The 18,279-nt window shown below is 30.3% G+C and overlaps 2 protein-coding genes across 2 annotated transcripts in view; both read left to right on the top strand.

The window, feature by feature from the left end:
- Positions 1 to 227: 227 nt before the first annotated feature.
- LOC113387761 (trypsin 3A1-like) lies at positions 228 to 3,389 on the top strand. The gene is made up of 5 exons (XM_026625140.1): positions 228 to 311; positions 2,415 to 2,592; positions 2,664 to 2,922; positions 2,997 to 3,103; positions 3,185 to 3,389. Exons 1-5 carry the CDS (start codon positions 245 to 247, stop codon positions 3,387 to 3,389), a joined length of 816 nt encoding a protein of 271 aa, XP_026480925.1. The 5' UTR covers positions 228 to 244.
- A 444-nt stretch (positions 3,390 to 3,833) lies between these two features.
- LOC113388088 (trypsin-1-like) overlaps positions 3,834 to 18,279 on the top strand; it is a 15,017-nt gene continuing 571 nt past the window's right edge. The window contains exons 1-2 of the mRNA XM_026625495.1: positions 3,834 to 3,852; positions 7,640 to 7,781. Of these exons, the coding sequence (XP_026481280.1) occupies positions 3,834 to 3,852; positions 7,640 to 7,781 (161 nt within the window). The remainder of the gene's footprint in view (positions 3,853 to 7,639; positions 7,782 to 18,279) is intronic.

The following is an 18,279-nucleotide window of genomic DNA, read 5'->3' as shown; positions in this document are numbered from 1 at the left end:
GTGCGTTAGAATTAGTAGTAAACAAGCATAATATAAATTATATAGTTTAAAATGCGCCTATAATCTCTTCAAAGTGAATTACGAATACTATTTATTGATAAGTTATCAACGGATAAGAATCAAATACGTAGGTGTTTTAAAAACAATTTAAGCTATCATTAGTTACTTTGAATACTGTATATAAAAGAAGAAAAAACTAAAAATGTATTAGTTCTGGTGGCATTTGAAACTAGCACCTTACAAAATGAAAATAATATTGGTGCTGTTGGTTGCCGTTTTTGCTGTTTCGGCCAGACACACTAACAGAAGACGTAAGTAAAAGTAATATTTTATGAAAAATTTTCAACATTCATTCATATGTAAAACGATTTTGAAAAATAGTACCGTATTTAAGTTTCCAAAAAGTTGAATATTATAATCTCTATAAAAGGTAAAATTATTTTCGTTGTAATACCTTTACGTTTGATACCATCCCAATAGTTTTGGCATAAGTACGTAGGTATTGTGATTTTTTTGTATAGCGAAAGAAATGCATTTATGCAACCCAGTCAGATCTTTTGTTCGCGTATGTCAGACTCCATACAGCCTGGATATAATACCGATTGAATCCAAAGCTTTTCTCTTGCTTCTGGTACTCACGGAAACCGCCGTTATGCATTATTTCGTAGGGGAGGATCTAGAGTGCTATAATTTTTGCTCAGAAATTTTACTTATCTTTGTAGTTGTGTACACGTATAAATTTGCCACACGTATAACGAGTGAACCGATTTAAATTATTAACTAGCTGTAAGTGGAATTCTGTCTTAAGGCAATTAAGGCATCGTGCCTTAAGGCAAATTGCTGGAACTTCCCGTACCAATTATTATTACTTTTTTAAAAACGAATAATATTCTTGAAAAAATTTTACTTCAAAAAAATAAGATTTTTGAGAAACTATAAATTGGACAAAAAATTATTTTTTTGAAAAAAAAATTTTTTTTAATTTTTTTTTTTTGAAAAATAATGTTTTCTTTATTTTGACATATTTTGAAAGATCTGAACTTTTTTTCAAAGCAATCGTACGGCTTTAACTGCATGTGGAGACAAAATATAAAGCGCGTAAGCGCCGCGTCGCCGTCTAACGGATAAACATTGGTACGGAACCCATAGGAATGTAAACAAAATTTATACTTATTGTTAAAATCTCTATAAAATATCTGATAATTTGATGTGCATATGTCTAATGTTTATTTTTGACCGCCAAATGGCTCATTTTTTTACTTTTTTCCCCATATCTCCAAAGTCGTTGGACCTGCCTTTCCAAAAATTTGAACAGTTTTTTATTAGTCAATACAAATAAAATGTTTTTTGAATTATTCAAATCGGACGCTCCGTTCTCTAAAAACTGAGTTGCTGTTTTTGGCACTTTTTGCCCCGTATCTCCGAAACGGCTAGACCTGCCTTCTCCAAAAACTAATCAGCACGTCTCCTTATCAATACGGATTGAATGTTTTTTAAATTATTCAAATTGCTTCATCCGTGTTCCCGAAATCTTCGACAAAAATTTGTATCCGCACACACATACATACTACGCACACACACACACACACACACACACATACATCCATTTTTTCTAAGGTATGCCAAAATGTTCAGAAACCTCTGAAACGTAAAGATATATAAAAATTTTCATTTCGAATTTTTTTGCGATTACTATAACTTACCCTACGGGAAGTTAAAAAACGATTTGTAAGCTTATAAATCCTATTACAAGTTCTTGAATATAGGTATTACTGAAAAAAAAATAACTAAGGAGGCGTCCATTAATCACGTGAAGCGTTGATTTTTGGGGGGGGGGTTAACGAAAAAATCACGAAAAATCACGTGGGAGGGGGAGGGGTCCAGTGAGATATCACGTGTATTCATTTTTTACCAAAATTTTCAAAAAAGAACAGAAATTTGACGTTTTCTTCGTAAATAAATAAACGATTAATTCGAAAACTTTGTTCGGAAAATTTTACGTAACTAAAAATACACGTGATGTTTGCTGGGGAAGGGGGGGTAAATCTAAATGTGACGACGTATCACCAAGGGCGAGGGGGGACAAAAATCTCTAAAAAATCGATCACGTGATTAATGGGCACCCCCTAAGCAGTTATTTATGGGCAAAACTAAGTATTCGATTCATGTTCACCAAAGTATCAGACACAAACCGTAGAAGATTTTAAATTACAATTTTAAAAATTCTTATAGTACACGTAAGTACTACTTTGCGTACAAAATTATAGCTATTCTTGAAGCAAATCCTACTAAATAGAACAGTATAAAAAATTAGTAATTAAAAGTAGTGTCTGTAGTGAGATCATTTAAATTAATATTTGTAATCAAATCTTTATAAAAAGAAAAATTACTAATGATCAAATCTAATATTTTAGACACGGGTAAATTTCGCCGGACCTCCTTAACAAATCGCATTGTCGGAGGTGAGGATGTAAGTATTGAGGATTATGGGTGGCAAGTTTCTCTACAAATATATGATCCGCCACAACATTTCTGCGGGGGAACGATTTTAACTAAGGACTGGATTTTAACTGCTGCACACTGTTGGCCAAAGTGAGTTAAATTCTGAGTTGAAGTGTTAGCAAATTGTCATAAAGTTTTGAGTATTTATATCTTTATTACAGACAGATTAATCCTCGATATGTTACAATCAGAGCTGGAAGTAGCGACGTATATAATGGAGGAACAGTGATAAAATTATATTTCCATATAATTCATCCAAACTACAATACAAAAACACATGATAACGATGCTGCCTTAGTTTTTTTGCAATCTTCCTTGCCTTTAAACAGTGGATCAATTCGTTCGATAGGTTTAATTCCACAAGGAACCGTTTTACCCGCGGGGGAAGAAGTTACTGTAACGGGATGGGGATATTTACAGGTAAACTATAAGCAGTTCATTCTAATGAAGGTAAGGTAATAATAATGATATATTAATATATGATTATTTTGCAGCAAGATGTTGAGGTCGTATCTGAAACTCTTAAAGGAGTCACGGTGCCAATAATAGATACGGCTACATGCAAAAAAGATTACGAAGGTCGTTATACAGTAACTGATAAGTAAGTAGTTTGCCACAAGGCAAAATAAAAAATATTTAAATAATTTAACATTTATTATTTTTAATTGTCTGTACATTTTAGCATGATATGCGCTGAGTACAAAGGAGATGTGCCCAAAGATTCCTGCCAGGGGGACAGCGGTGGTCCATTAGTTAACAGTAACAAAACTCTTGTGGGAATTGTATCTTGGGGCGCTGGATGCGCCAAAGAAAACTCTCCGGGTGTGTACTCACGAGTTGCTTCTCCAAGCATTAGAAATTTCATTCGTGCTTATACTTTTGTTTGAAAACTTTTATTTGAAATTACTTTATCAAGAAATTATGTCTTGTATTAAAACGTGTAATAATAATGAATAAATTTGCTTTGCACATTAAGCGTTTGATCTTTCAAATTCTTCTAGCAACCATAAGGTTTAAATCCAAAATAAAAATAGGCTTTCGAGACATTGCTTAAATATCACGATTAGTAAAGAAGACTATTAGATTGTCTATTAATATTGCTCATATACAATCAAATAGATATCTGCCTAAATTTGTCTTCTCTGGACAACTGACAATTGATAGCTCACGTAAAATAAAATATCTAGAAGAAATAAGCATTGTTACCCGTTTAAAAATAAGCATGGTACCTGTTTTGAAGTAGTTGCTTCAAAACGGGTAAAAGCATTAATATTATTTAATGCTTTAACAAATAAAAGCATTAAAGAATATTTAACTAGTCCCCAGTAGAAATGTATCATGGCCAGAGAGGTAAAAAATCGTGGCGCAATATTCAAATCTTGTATTTAGATGAGCCGGACAATACTTGTTTTCAAAATTATGAAAAATTTGGAAAATTGATGGCCGAACTGTTTTATATGGTTTATTACTAATAAAAAACATGTTTACCATCTGATTTACACCTCTAATTTTATATTTTCACAAATTATACATAATTTTTAAATGAGAGCGTATAATCGACGTTTTTTTGTGGACTATACCGAGATTCGTTTTTTCAGTATTATCGAACTTGGGAAATACATAAGGGCCACGAAAAAAATTAACAACAAATAATTAATTAGCACTAAAAACATGATTAAAGCTTTTGAAAAGTCATATGCTCGATCGTAATTAATAGTTCGATACATTTTTTATAAATTCAATATATATTTTGAATATGGGCCAGATGGAAAATCTTTGTGGGCAACCAAGATTTGTTTCTTCAGTATTATCGAACTTGGAAAATACATATTTATATTTATATTTATAATTTATTATATTAATATTTATAATTTACTTTTTCGAAAAAAAAGACCTTTGAAAAAAAAATGTTGTCTCTACTTTGGAATATTTTGGAAATTCTGAACTTTTTTTCAAAGCAATCGTACTGCTTTAACTGCATAGAGACGAAATAACATGGCGCGTAAGCGCCGCGTCGACGTCTAACGGAACAACATTGGTACGGAACCGATAGGAATGTAAACAAAATTTATACTTATTGATAAAATCTCTAAAAAAATCTGATAATTTGATGTGCATATGTCTAATGATCATTTTTGACCGCCAAATGGCATTTTTTTCTACTTTTTTCACTAGATCTCCAAAACCGCTAGACCTGCCTTCACGAAAATTTGATCAATTCTTCATCTTGTCAATACAAGTAAAATGTTTTTGAAATTATTAAAAACGGACGTTCCGTTCACTTAAAAACTGAGTTACCGTTTGTTGCACTTTTTGCCCCGTATCTTCAAAATGGCTAGACCAAAAACTAATCAGCACGTCTCCCTATCAACAGCAATAGAATCATAAATTTTGTCATAAATCGACGTTTAATCAAAAACGGGTGCACCGATTTCAAAATTTTAAAAGCGATTCGATATATCACGATGAGGACTAGTGTTAATCAGTTTTCTTTTTGTTTCGTGAGTAGTAGAGAAGTGAAAAATTTTCGTCCACGTTTTAGCCCGCAATTCTGAATCGATTTTGAAAATTCAAAAATCGTCCGAAAGATTTTGATTGGTAATCGACCTGATTAGTTTTTGGTAAAGATCGGCCGGGCCGTTTTCTTGTAATAAAGTGTGACTATTTTCATGAATTTTTTCTGGTGATAGATATCGTGGTCTTCTAGATCATACTAAAATATTACGGCCCTTCGGCAAGGCGTTCAATTCTGAAAATTTGTCAAAGTTTGAGAAAATGAGTCGTTTTTGATGTTTGTTAAAATTAAAATTAGACGATTTACTTGGTATACTTTCAATCACTCAGAAATTAATGTATGTACTATTTATTAAGTCCGTTATATTTACACATATCGGGAAGTTCATGTAACATGCCTCAAGGCAAAACACCAATACCAACTAGTTTGAAATTATTTTTTAAAAAAAACGTACTTTTAAAAATTTTTGAGAATTTGAAATTTTTTTTAATTTTCAATTTTTTTGAAAATTTTTCAAAATTTAGTTTTTTTTAAATGATGAAAAGTTTCGAAAATTTTAATTTCTCGAAACTTTGAATTTTTTTGTTTGAATATTTTCAAAATTACTAAATTTTTTGTAAATGCATTTTTTGCACACCGCCTACTCAAGCAAAGTGTTTATTGAATTAATCTAATCGGATGATCCATTCTCTCAAAAACAGCAAAATCGTTTTGACATCCTTTGCGCTTCATTCCTCCGAAACGGTAAAATTGCCTTTTGCATGAACGTTTCGCTATCGTGTACGAACCGAATGATTTTTATCATATACAATCCATATTGTCGAAAATGTCGAGGACATTTGTTTGAACCGTATAAATAACCTTCAAAATTAAAAATCTAGGTACGAAAATCAAAAAAAATTACACAAAATGTGTACACATTATTAAAATGCCAGATAATTCGATGTACATATGTCCAATAAACATTTTGGACTGCCAAATCATTACTTATTTTTATTGAAAGCCCTTAATCGCTGGACCTGCGTTGCAATAAATTTAAGTTTCTTGTTTTGTCTTAAATTATCTTGTCAATAACAACGGTTAATTGGTAATTTAATTTAGATTTAAATTTGGGAATGATAGCATATATCAAGAGTGTCAAATGTTTAAACAAAGAAGTGTACACTGTTTAGTCCATTTATTTTTTGGTACAATTGCTGCTAATTATATCAAATATTATTTCAATCTCAAAATACAAATAATGCATGAAGTACGTCCACAAAACGATGGATTCTAAATTAGCGGTACGCATACTCTGATATCAAAAAGTAGTGATATTTGAAAATAAAGTCAAAAGTATATTCAAACTATACATTCAATCACCTTTTACAATTAATTTGATATGGCAGCGTGAGAAGTATAGCTATCCTGCGATAGCACCTTCTGTAATTATAGCATCAGATGTTATGAGGTACGATGTAATAAATCAATGCAGGTTCTTCTCTTAAGTCGCTTTGATAAGTGGTAAAGGCTTGAGCAGGTCACATGCTAGTCAGTTTGGATGTCAACTTAGCCGAGTCTTGTATCTGGAGCAGAAATGGTTAATTTCTTCTTCCACAGTTAGAATTCTAAGGTCTTGATGTATTAGCCAGTTTGATACATATTTTGAGGCGTTCGAGATTTGTTTTAAAATTTTGTTATGGAACCTCTGTAGAATTGCTATGTTTGATTTACTATCTGCAGCCCATGGTTGGCCGTAGGACCATATTGGTTTAATAATTGTCTTGTATATTAGGAGTTTATTTTCTGAAAAAAACTTGCGATTTCCAGCCCATTAACCAATTAAATTGTCTACGAGTCAGTTCGAGCTGCTGGCGCTTTTTAATTATATGTTTATGCCAGGTTAGTCTCCTATCCAAATGTATTCTCAGATATTTAACTTCATTGGGTACAGGAACTAATTCACCACTCAATCTCACAGGAGGGCATGAACTTTGTAGTAGGGTGTAAGTTTCAAGTAAAAATTGTTTTTAACGGCATGGCTGGAAGATCACGGTTAGTAAGGACCACCATTAGTTTGTTTTTCAAAAGCGGTCGTAAGTCTATTAAATCTACAAGCAAGTATGGCTTACAGCAGCTTACAGAACAACTAATTTTGATTGCTTTCTCAAATACTTTCAAAGTAACAGTTAAAAAAAACTAATTTCTATAGAGACTTATGAAGATAATAAAATATCATTTTAGTGCCGTATTTCAAATCTTTATGGCAACAACAAAAATTATTTATTAACAACAAAAGTGTTTTCAAGTTTCTATTCAAACTCATTACGCGTACAAATTATTTTGCATATTAATCAACTGATTGAATAATTGCCCTAGAACTGATAAATACACAGCAATACCATTTTGCAATTCATGTTGATTGGCAATTTTCATAGTTACCACCAAGGTGGAACAAATAAAATGTTATTTTTTTTGTTTGTTCTATTACTCACAACTCTTGTTGATTCAAGAAATATTAGACATAGGCGTAAGTTCAACATTGAAATAATTTTGAAGATTAATTAAGAGATCGATAATAACACAATAAAAATATTATAAGTAATATGTAGCAAGTTGATCTACATATAAATATTTTTGAAGATAATCGTATTGTTGGAGGTGAAGAGGCTGATATTTCGGACTATGGTTGGCAAGTTTCTTTGCAAGCAAATGGTGCACATTATTGTGGAGGATCAATAATAAGTCCGGAATGGGTCCTTACAGCAGGACATTGTATTCTCACGTAAGAGTTTTGAGAAATTACTCATTGTTAATTAGATTATTATTAGATCAAAAAGAGTACTATCAATTTCCCAATGTGTTATTTAGATATTTATTATATTCAAATAATCGTAATATTAATAGTTTGCAGCAATATCCATACATCTTCTCATTTAATCATGCGTATAATACTAAAATTATAAGTAATAAGCTTCTATATATTTCTCAGTTTGAATGAACAGGAATTGATTAAATACTCTTTAATGTATAATAGAACCGGACATAATAAAATATTGCACCTAAAAGTAAAATAGTGGTGTATTGCATCGTGTCTTAAGGCAAATTGCTGGAACTTTCCATACCGTAATGAAATATTCAAGGAAAATTAAAAGTTTTCAGATAGATTATTATAAATGCTGTAACTTTCATTATTTTTATTTTATAGACGAAATATAAAAGTTTATAAATTGGACAACGAGGTTCATATATATTGATGAAAATGTTAATGAAGAAAACCTAACTAATCGGATTTAAAATAAAGAACACTAATATTTTTAGGAATGATATAAACTGAATTGCAAAGTTAAAATTATTTATTTGAAGTATATAAGTGATGTTTAGAGCTTTAGCTAGAATTAGAATTAAAATCCGAATTATTTTCTATATTCAAAAATAATATTTTTTAGAATTAAAAGAAGTTAGTTAGATTTTTCCCCAAAATCGTCAACACAAGCAGTAAGTTTTTAAATCATTCGGATGCTAAATTATCTCAAAAATTGTAACATATAACTCCGTATCTCCAAAACGACTAGACCTGTCTTTGTCAAAAATTAATCACGACTTCTCGCCATCATTGCGAATTGATTGTTTTTTTTTTTGATCATTCAAATCGGAACTCCTGTTCTCTCAAAAACTCGATTTTTATTTTCTGTATTCTTTGCTTTGTATCTCCGAAACGACTGAACCAGCTTTTGCCAGAAAATAATCAGCCCGTCGTCTTATCAATAGAATTCATTCAAATCGTTTGTTTGGTACGCCCGAATTCGTCGACGAAAAATTGTATTCGCACATCCAATTTTTCTAATAATAAGGTATGCCAAAATGATCAGAAACTTCTGAAACGTATAGATATTCAAACATTTTTAATTTCAATTTTACAATTGCAATTGGACGATTACAATAATTTACCCTATGGTAAAAATATCTGGATTACTTCAGTTTTTTTTTTAATTTTTTTATGAATTTATTCGAATCATTAGTGATTTACACAGTTTTATAATGTCTAATCATTTAATTTAAATTTAACACATTTTGAATAATTGGATATAGTAATTTGATAGTAGATAATTATAAACACTACTCCAAAAGATTTTTTTTTATGTTATACACATTTATTAGAAATTATGATATTTGTAATTAAATATCTTTGATTTGGTAATTGCTATTCTAACATTCTGTCTTTTATTGTGGTTAAAATCATTCTTTTATTACTAAAACATATTTCTAAGCCGCGAAATGATAAAAAAATTATTTTGATTTACATTTGTTATTTATTGTCACATAATCCATTACACTATCGAAATTCATTTATAAACTCCAGTTATAAAAATATCTAACAGACATTCTTAGCTCAAACATACTTTTTGTTAGAATTCATCTCTTGTTTTATAACATAGAATTGTCTATCGTTATTTATAGATAGGCAAGGTAAAAATATAATTGTAATTGACTAAATATTGTCGTAATTATTATTTTTGATTAACTAACACAAAATGAAGTAATAAGACATATAATAATTCAGGCGAAATTAACCCATTAGTTACTGATTTCAGAAGATAATATCTGAAGCACACTCTTCATATTGTATTTATGTGTTTAAAATTTCTCAGGTTAAGGCGCATAAATCTTCTTGACAATTTTTGTATTTTCTTTCTTTTACTATGACTCACTTCATATATAAAAACAATTATTGCTATTGCATAGCCTATAATTAACAACACAAAGGCTCCACTAATTTCACTCGATGTTATTCTGATTTTAATATCATCGTCCAATATTTCAGTTTCATTAACGGTGTTTGATTCGTGAACCTGTAATTTCCATTTTTCAAACAATCCCGCTGCAACACATATAGATATGACACGATCAAAATTAGTCTTGAAAGGAAATCCTTTTACATATAACATTTCTATTGGAAAACTAATTACGGGTTTATCAGATACATAAACTTGACGTATTAGGTCATCCGAAACATAGGACAGAAAAAGTTGGCTTGTAAAAGTTGTCACATTTTTAAAATCGGCGATGTATTCCAAGGACCGTTTTGCTGGTAGTTCTTTATAATGATCCACAATATATTTAGAATTTGAATCGTTGCTATGTGAAAATACGAACAATGTAGTATCAATACCTACTACGGCAAGACCACTTTGCACTATTTCGTCTTCACTTGAAATTTGATATTCTTGTAAAGGAAATGTGTAGGTATTAATAAGACCAATTTGAAATATTGCATATAAATTTACATTAAAAATAAACCAAATGCAAGAAGCATTCTCAAGACATAATATCTAGGAAATTTACCCATAAAATTTGTCAATGCAATTGAATACATAGTCAAAAAGGAGCCAATTATAGTTTTAAATATTGAATAATCATTACTATGTTTCGCTAACAAGAAAAATAACACAGATGCGATAATAAGAGCACTTGTGGAAGCAAGAAATACAAAGGGTGGCAAAATTTTATAAAAGTTCATCCATCCAGGTGCAAGACCAGCCAATGGTAACACAAATACTTGCGGATCTTGAAGATAATGTGTTGAGTAATCAAAGTATTTATGAATAGAAGATTCAGGAAAATTTCCGCCAATTGCAATATCTGCCTTCCGTTGATAAAGATACTCGTACATTCCAGTGCATGTTCCATTATCACTCACAATTCCCCAGTTTTCAGGAACTGAAAACGATCGAAACTCAAATCTGCAATTGTAATACTTTTCCAAGACCTGCAACAATAATACTTCATACCCATTAGTGAATGGTATGTCCACATCATCCTCTACTTCCAAGTCATTAACTGGGAGTACAAAAGGCGGCCAAATAATCGCTATAACTTTGATGGGACATGCGAGCATATTGTTGCGTATTTTAACTGGAAATAAATTTTCCTCGTATTTCATTTTGCCATCCACACAATGATTTATAACAGTATAATTGAACAATTCATCACCGCAACTTCCATTCTCATAAGGAAACCAAGTGACAATATTAAAGGTATGAATATCATAATCGTCAGGCATCAATATCACACAATTGATCACATATAAACTCCAAGTTTTTGCATCACGTATATAACTATATTATCTAGAAAATCATCAGTATTAATAAACAGTATAATGAAATATGCTTCGGGGTTCCATGTTGGCAAGTTTGGAGAAGCAATAAGTTTTCTTCAAAATCTTCTTGTGATTGTATTAGTAATATGTACGCCGAAGTGCGTTCCAAATGTATTTTCCAATGAGAATGATCCAAGGCAACATATTTTGTCAAAACTTGCCATCGTAGTTTTGAATGTATACCTTTTAAAATACGACTGTCCAGTCCCACAGTATTTAAAGATGATGTTTGATTTGCTATCATTGATACTGAGTAAATGATCATGCCTCGACCAAAATATTCTAGTGCAATTTGATTTGCGCAAGCTGCCTGACTTTTGTGTATCTGTTCAAGTTTTGTATATTTCACAAAATCAGAAGAATAGCACGTTGCAAATAAAAATGACAATATTAGAAGTGTAGTGAAATTCAAATAATTAATTTGATATGTTTTGAACATTTCCGAAATAATAACATATAATTATTGTTTTATTATATAATTATTAATAATAATGAATAAATTTATAAGAATAATATTTTATAACGCCTAATGAACTTGCACGTGTTTGAACTGAACAAATATTAACGTGATATACAAATTAAATATAAAGGTAGAAGTGAATATAAAATCAACATGATCTTAATTATCAGTAGGTCATTATATACATGCGTGATGCTATTTTTCGTGAAACGAAAACCATGTATTATAATTTGCCTCAGTTCAATCCTTACAAATCTTTACGAAACATATTATTTATAAATTCTGCGAATGAAATTAATCGTCTACTGGATTCCGATACTATCTCAAATATGGTTACAAAAATAATGAAAAATAGGCATTATGTCTATTGAGAAATTAACTAAGCAAATCACTTTATATTACAAAGAACTACAAATTTCTTGCAGGATTCATCAAAATTAGGAATAATATTTGTATTAAATTTAAATATAATTGGCGTGTAGTACACAACATTAAGAACATTTTTTTCTTAGTTTGCATTTTTAATCTACTCCCACCACACGTGAGTGATCGTCAACTTCACAATACTATAGGGGGAAGTCTCCTAGTGGCGGGCACCTAAGGTTATTTATAAATAAATCAAAAAAATATTTTACGAAATATTTATTAAATTATGATTTATGTTAGATAACAAAGTTAGAAATCAAACTAAATTAAAAAAGCCGCAATCTTTGCTAAAAAATAATTAATAATATCAATCAAACTTTGGTATAAAAAAATATGATTTTAAAAAGTGGCACCTAGTACCGGACATTTCAAAATAACCTGCATTGATCACATATGTAGCCATTTCCACACTTTGAAATGTCTGCACATGTGTCTTTGACGAATATTTTTAGCTATCGCAAAAAAAAATCACTATTTATCCACCCTTTGGCTAGGCCATACTGACGATCTCAGCTGGTGCATTCACCATAAGATTTTCATTCTTTGACTAGGAAATACGAAAAATAGGGGTATGTAGTGACCGTTAGCACTCATACAGAACAAAATTAAATAATTGAAATAAATTACGTAAATTCTCACAAGAAATATCAATATGTTTACTGTCCGGCACCAAGAAACAACTTACTGTCCGGTGCTAAGGGACAGGCATTTTCGTTCATTTGGTGGCACCTACTAAAATTGATTAAATATTGCCATCTAATAATATTCTACCATTTTACGGATAACGATCGAGTACAACTTTTATCTTTGCATACCACTCAAATGTAAATGCATAAATATGCTAAGATTACCTCCATTGACATTTAGGTGAAACCGTGATTTTGCGTCTAAACAGGAAAGGGTTGATCTCGCCGTGTGCGTCACAGGCGAGGCTTGGCGCGTGATCCTGTACCTGTGTGCCCCCCGTGCCCCTTGCATCTATATTTTGAAATGAAAAGATTTATACTCGCTTAAATAATACGTGTTAAATAGAGTGTCCGGTGCTTGCTGCCGTCCGGCGTTACGGGACTTTCCGCTACTATCGTCAAGCTTTTAAAAGCCCAAAGTTTCTACGATACGTGTGAATTTGCCAATTTCGATATCGAACAATCTTTTGATAATAAAATGTCTACTGGTAATATCTGATATAACTTTTCTTTAAACAGTCACAATTATTTTTTCTTTTTTTATATTTTTTCTAATTTTTATTCCAAATTATTTAAACATTTGCCTACCCTAAGTATTTTATCATTACAATTATTTTCATATTATATTCTTTTCTTGACACTGCTCTTAATTATTATTTGCCAGATTTGGAATTTAAATAATAATTGCGCAATTGAGTCTTGAGTAATTTATATGCTTCTATACATTTCTGTATAATTCTAATCAGCTGAAAGAGTATTAATATAAAAATTTGTGAACTAATATTAAGATTTTTATAATATGTGGAAGAACGAGGGGCTTGTTGTAACAGTTGTTTTTGGAGTCTGGGGCTGGTTGTTGCATCTAACGGGGCAAATAGTAAGGACTAGAAACGGCAAGAAAACGTCTAATAAGTTATATTTTTTTCTACTTATTTTCAATAATATTAATTTTTTTTATGTAATTCTTTTCATAAATCAATATAAACTTTAATTATTATCATAATACGAAGAATAATTATAGTATCTCCTGTAACACGCATGTGCCCTATGACAAAAATGACGGACTTGCACAGTTCGGTATAATGCGTCGGTCTGCAGGTCAATATAGCCATGACAATAATACACAGGACGGTTATCCTATTGCCATTTTGCTATAATTGTACACTCTATTTATTCTTTAATCGTTTTTAGTTTGAATTTTAAGGAAACGCATATTATTTTTCGCGGTATAGTTTTTCATAAATGTGCATTCTACATTTTTGTATAATACAAAGAATGTGTCGTAGAAGAGATTACTTTATATATATATATATATATATATATATATATATATATAGTTATCTAATCAAAAATATATTAATATGCGTGTGTCTACGTAATTTATTCCGCAGGTACACATATTCTGGAAAAGACTACACAATTCGAGCAGGTTCTAATCGACACGACATGGGTGGTGAGATTTACTCGGTAATAGAAGCAGTGAGACACCCAAATTACAATGCATATAATACTGATAATGATGTGGCTCTGGTGCGAGTTGAAAACCATTTTCACTGAATGGGAAATCCTTGCGCGAGGTGAAATTAGTGAATTCAGGAGGTAATCCATCGAGCGGCACTTTAGTGACAGCCACCGGATGGGGCACCTTAGAGGTAAATAAAAAATAAATTTTATTTTTAAAATTCAAGGTAATGTCATCTCTCAACAAATTATGAAGGAAAATTAACTAAGCTGAACTCTGTGATTATTGAAATTATTTAACACATTGCTATGGGCGTGTATGGGTTAACTGCATTAATGAAACAATATTGAATAGTACTGTTCTAGGGCAGTTCCGTAAGCTGAGTTGAGCTCTACCTCGATTCAGGAAAAGTAGTGTGAGAGATTACCCATTGCCATTTCAAACCGCAGTGCCCAAAATGGGTTAGTTTTAATATGAAATATGTTTGCATCTATATTTTTAAGAGAAAATGGACATAGCCGCTCCACATCGGGGACAATGTGACCTCACGATCATGTCTACATAAGGCAGTGTGCTTAACATTTATGCCATAGAACACCCACGAATGCATTATTCGAAAATTTCTATTTTCCCACTCCTGGCTGATAATCTCATAGATTGTTGGACATATCAACAAGAAAAAAACTATTAGTTAGTAATTATATGAGTTCCTCATGGTGTTCCACGTGTAATGTGATTTCGATCATTTTAAATAATAAGAATTAGAAACTGAAAGTTATAAGTGATAAACTGTAACATTAAGTTTGGAAAATGGGTTATAATATGGGGACAATAGTTTTAGGTTCTGGTTCCAAATTAGAATGAGATGTATATTGTGAAAATGTCATATTGTGACAATTGGGGTTGAAGCCCCCTTCTTGGGGTATGCAATGGCTGCCAAATACTATATTCTAGCCTTGCAACCACATTACGAAGGGCTTACTTCAACACTCCAATCGTCCGCTAAAGTACCTGTAATTACCTGTGGGGGTTACATACATGGGGGTTACATACATCAGGATCCTGAGTAACAGAAAATTTTAGTAAATAATGCTTAAAATTAAATTAGGTTATTATTTAAATAATTGTTATAAACTTTTGTTACAATTAACTAAAAACATACTACTCATGTATCATTTCGTTAATTATTGTTTGAGTTAGTTATTTGTAAATATTTTCTATATTACTTTTATATTTTGAATATTGATCAGAACTTAAAGGTCCTATAGGCTGTTGCACTAATTTGACTTAATACTATTTTCAATACTAGCCGGTTTTACAGATGGAAACCCAAACAACTGTCCTATCTCTGTGTGCTGAATTATTATTACAATTTCTGTAATTCGGTGAATATTTATTGATGCAGCAATGCTGATTAGGGACTATTCTCAATTTAAAAAAATGTTATATATTAAGTGAAAACCGTAGTCACTTAACAACAGGCTGTTTGAACCGTGATGAATCCTCTGATTTAGTTCTAGTCGTTCTAGCCACTTTCCTACGAACGAGTACATTTTATAAATATAAGTAAATTCGTAACAATATAGCCAGCAATAATTGTGTATAAAATATCTACTATATACATGATGTTGTACACCAGAAATTTATTAACAGTTATCAACATCTATATCATATTAACTATCATATTAAATTTATTAATCTTTACAAAATGAACTCGTTACTAAATACAAAATAATATATGTACGCTTTTTGTCTTTCCTTAAAATAAATGATTTCTTAACATAAATTAAATTTTTAATGTTATAACTAATGTAAATTTTATTTTTTATTTATATGTTAGATGTTTTGCTAGACACTGGCATTAATAGTCAATTTTATATTGTTTTTAAACATTTATAGTATTCTATCTGTTTGATCGATAGCAATATCAGAGTTACCTTGATTTGATTGATTTTCACTTATAATGTGATATTAAACAACATAAAATATACATCTAGTAATATTTGAAACGAACTAAAATACACATTTGAATCATATCAATAAGTTTCATATACATTTATATATCGTTAGTTAATAATTTGTTATTTTAAGAATGAAATTTGTGAAAGTTTTACATTATTTTCAGCATCATGGCACCGGTACAAATAAGCTGAGAAAAGTTACAGTTCCAATTGTAGATCAACAAAAATGTCGAAAACTCTATGATGCAAATGACGATATTATTACGAGCAAGTAAGATTGCAGTTGTAAATAACACACAATAAATAAAATATATATATATATATATATATATATATGAATATTTTCGAATTTCTTTGCTCCCAGAGGCTCCAATGCTTCCAAATTAATTTAGAAAAAAAATCTGAAATTTTTAGCTCTTAATATTAACTCTAGATAGTCCGCAGTCCAACTAAAGTTTCTTGGCTTTTCTTCGTAAGTAAATACTTATGCCATAAAATACATCACATTTTTGCTGTTTTTTTATTTATAATCAAAATAAGCAAATAGCAATGTTATTCTTTTATTCGTTTTGATTCACTGGTCGCTAAGTTATTAAATTCTACGAAAGAAATGGAATCTTACCCTTTTTTCTATAAGAAACTTTGGTTGGAATGCGAACTATCTTAAAGCTAATATTAAAAGCTTAAAATTTAGAGAATCTTTTTTCTATTAATTTGGAAGCATTTAAGCCCCTGCAAGCAAATACAAATACAAAATATCCATATTAAAGACCACCCTTCAGGACTTTTATATAAATTTTCCTGCATGTCAACCAAAAAGTGAATTACCTAGTTACTCTATTTCAATTACAAATTTGCTACATTATATTGAAATGTGAATATGTCGTATTTCGTAAACATGTTAATTTTTTCTGAACAAAACTTCTTTATTAGTATGGTATGTGCTGGTGTTCGAGGTAAAGATTCTTGCCAAGGTGACAGTGGAGGGCCATTAGTAACAGAAGATGAAATATTAGTCGGAATCGTATCTTTTGGATCAGGATGTGGCCAACTACCTGGAGTTTATACAAGAATTGCTTCACCACAAATAAGAGAGTTCATAAATAGAATTGCTCATGTATAAAACTAATATTAAAACGTTGATAAAGTGTAGTTAACAGGATTTCTCATGAACACAATTTGCAATTATAAAGTAATCAGTCTAATCTATAGACTCGTATTTCGTATCAGTAAGCAACATCTCAACATATCATTTCCGTTGATTTCCTTATCTAAAGTGATTCAAACCATATTCTTTCATTTATAAAATACGTCTATAGTCGCAGACATGTAATTGAGTGATATGTGAAAATCAGAATAAAATGCAGAAATTATTGATACTAGTTTCATTTTTATTTCCCTTGATCGTCTGTAAGGTACGTAATGAATTCAATATAATTGATATTTTTACTATCGATGCAATAAAACTAAATAATAAGAAATCTATAAATGATATGATATGCCTCTATGAGCTTAATGCTGAGTTTTCGAATTAATTTAAATTTGTGTAAATTTTGAGTTCGTTTGTAAATTAGTTTTTTTGGATTTTTCAGAGACGTTTTAAATAATAAATAATAAAAATATTTTTAAAAATGGCGCTAATGATGTGCCACTAAATAAAATCCTAACTAGTATCTTCTATTCAGTTGCATGAATTTTCACTTTCTTTTATATCTCCACAAATCAAACGTTATAAAATTTTAATACAAATTCAAATCATAATTTAAATTCAAATAGGATAAAACCATATAATTACTTATTTAATTTGAAAAACTCTATTTAAGTGACAATGGTCTATGATTATAATGTATTTTTTGATAAAATAATTGAATTTATAAAATCAATTTTAGTAAAACAATACGCGACTCATTTGACTTACAGAATGAGTTTGTTAAAAGAAAAGAAAATTAATAAAAAATATATGTAATATTCATTTGAAGTTTATTACTTTAACTTCTAAATTTATACAATCTGCAAATAATCATTGTAGCCAACACATATAATTTGTAAGTAGAAAAAAGTGTGAGTTTTTTTTAGAAATTTTCGAAGGATGATACGACCATCAGCGCTAAAATCTATGAGTATTCAT

The sequence above is a fragment of the Ctenocephalides felis genome, unplaced genomic scaffold (assembly GCF_003426905.1).
Source record: "Ctenocephalides felis isolate EL2017-DRISC unplaced genomic scaffold, ASM342690v1 CF-g0.4_SCAFFOLD_03572, whole genome shotgun sequence".
Lineage (NCBI taxonomy): Eukaryota > Metazoa > Arthropoda > Insecta > Siphonaptera > Pulicidae > Ctenocephalides > Ctenocephalides felis.
The sequence above is the reverse complement of the archived record's forward strand: the minus strand, read 5'-3'. Positions and strand labels throughout refer to the sequence as shown.

Bases quoted from the DNA above. Each gene is read 5' to 3' on its own strand.
- LOC113387761 (XM_026625140.1), top strand. From the start codon at position 245: ATGAAAATAATATTGGTGCTGTTGGTTGCCGTTTTTGCTGTTTCGGCC. The intron at 2,593-2,663 runs GTGAGTTAAATT...TCTTTATTACAG, and splicing joins GCTGCACACTGTTGGCCAAA to ACAGATTAATCCTCGATATG. The intron at 3,104-3,184 runs GTAAGTAGTTTG...TGTACATTTTAG, and splicing joins CGTTATACAGTAACTGATAA to CATGATATGCGCTGAGTACA.